Genomic DNA, 1,776 nt, shown 5'->3' with positions numbered 1-1,776 from the left:
GCACCTGCGCCGCGCCGGCGCGCCCCCCTCGGTGCCAGCGTCGCCCACTCGCCCGGGCGAAGGATCGCGCGTCAGGTCCCCGGCGCGCGACCCGCCACCCCGGAGCCCTACCGCCAACGGCGGGGCCACCGGCGCAGGAGCTGCTGCAGCTCGGCCACATGGCGGGCCCCCCCCCGGGCCCCGGGCCGGCAACCGGCTCACCCCTCCAGCCAGCCCCACGCGCACCGGCCCCGGCAGCTGGCGCTCCTCAGCCACTAGCATGGCCGCCGGCGGGCCGGCCGGCAGCAAGGGCGGAGGCACGCCCATGGCCGCCCCGGCGGTCCTGTCGCCCGGCAGCCCGCGGCCAGCCGGCGAAGCCCTGTCCTGGCGCTCGTCCATGGAGATCCCCAAGTCGGCGGCCGGCGACCGGCCCGCGGTCGGCCCGCGCGCGCCCGCCGCCCCGGAGCCCCGCCGCAGTCCCATGCTGGCGGATTTGACCGTGCTCTCCGGGCGTCCAGCCATGCACTCCCTGCCCGGGGGGGCCGCCGCGCGCGCGCCCCCCTCCCCGCCCGCCGAGCAGGACACCCTGCTGCCGGACCTGGCCGTGCTGAACGGACGCCAGCCGGCCCCGGTGCCAGCCCCGGCGCAGCTGTCCCTCCAGACCTTGGAAGAGACGCTGGTCGGGTCGCTGCTCAACTCCCCGGAGGTGGGCCACGCGGCGGCCCCAGCATCGGCGATGATGTCGCCGCCGGTGCCGGCGTCGGCGATCGGCCGCCCGACCGAGGAGGGCGCGGCCGCATGGGGCGCGGCCCCGGCGCCCGGCGCCGTGGTCCCGCCCGGAGGGGGGGGGCCAAGCGACCGGAGCAGCTCGCCCCTGCCTTCTTCGGAGGGGCTGCCGCGGCCTGGTGACTTGGCGCCATCCGGCCCGACCGCCGGCCTGGCGCGCCCCGGCCCGGCCGCCCCGGCCAGCGAGCACCCCGCCAGCCACACCGGCCTCCGGCCCCTGACGCTGGAGGAGATGGAGGCGCTGGGCAGCGTATCGCGCGCCCTTTCCGGCAGCGGCAGCAGCGGCGAGCTCTCGATCGACGGCGGGGCGCGCCGCACCGGCGGGACCCTACACCAGCGCCATCACCGGCCGGAGTCCATGCTGTCGGCCACAGCCAAGCATGCTGTGCCCCATGTTGGCGCTGGCACCGGGGCCGCCGTCGGTGCCGGGACCGGCCCTCGGACATCCTCAGTCGGCTCGCACCTGGCCCCCACCGGGGCTCGAGTCAATGTCGATGTCACCCTGTCCCAGCTGAACTTGGAGGCCCAGCCGCCATCCGACGGGCCGGGCTCCTCCGGCCGGTCGTCCTCCTTCGCCATGACCGTGCCCAATCCCTCGACCGCCGAGCTCGAGAAGAGCCGCAAGTGACCCGGCCCCCCGCCGAGGAAAGGGGGAGACAGGGACGAGGGCAAAGAGCCGGCAGGACAGCGCAAGTGCGCGTGTGTATGTGTACGATCGAATTCAAATGTGTTGTTTATTGTCTGCGAGGAGGATCTCGGCCCGGAGAGGAGAGCGGGGCAGGGGGGGGGGGAGAAGCCGAGGGCAGCGGAGAGGGGAATAGACAGAGGGGCGGGGAGGGGGGGGGGGGGGGGGGGGGGGGGGGGGGGGGGGGGGGGGGGGGGGGGGGGGGGGGGGGGGGGGGGGGGGAAGACGGGGGGGGGGGGGCAGGGGGAGAGAGGGGCTGTCTATCTGGTGGAGGGGCCGCGGAGGGCCTTGGGGGGGGGGGGGGGGCGGGCAGGTAGGTGTATGTG

The 1,776-nt window shown here is 77.1% G+C and overlaps 1 protein-coding gene across 1 annotated transcript in view; it reads left to right on the top strand.

Annotated features, from left to right (window-relative positions):
- The window catches only part of H696_03564 (hypothetical protein), a gene marked incomplete at both ends in the record, with an annotated part of 7,526 nt that extends 6,133 nt beyond the window's left edge, over positions 1-1,393 (top strand). The window contains one exon of the mRNA XM_009497433.1: positions 76-1,393. Within this exon, the coding sequence (XP_009495708.1) occupies positions 76-1,393 (1,318 nt within the window). The remainder of the gene's footprint in view (positions 1-75) is intronic.
- Between the last annotated feature and the right edge of the window lie 383 nt (positions 1,394-1,776).

The sequence above is a fragment of the Fonticula alba genome (genome assembly GCF_000388065.1).
Source record: "Fonticula alba strain ATCC 38817 unplaced genomic scaffold supercont2.5, whole genome shotgun sequence".
Lineage (NCBI taxonomy): Eukaryota > Rotosphaerida > Fonticulaceae > Fonticula > Fonticula alba.
This window is presented reverse-complemented; position numbering and strand designations above follow the sequence as displayed.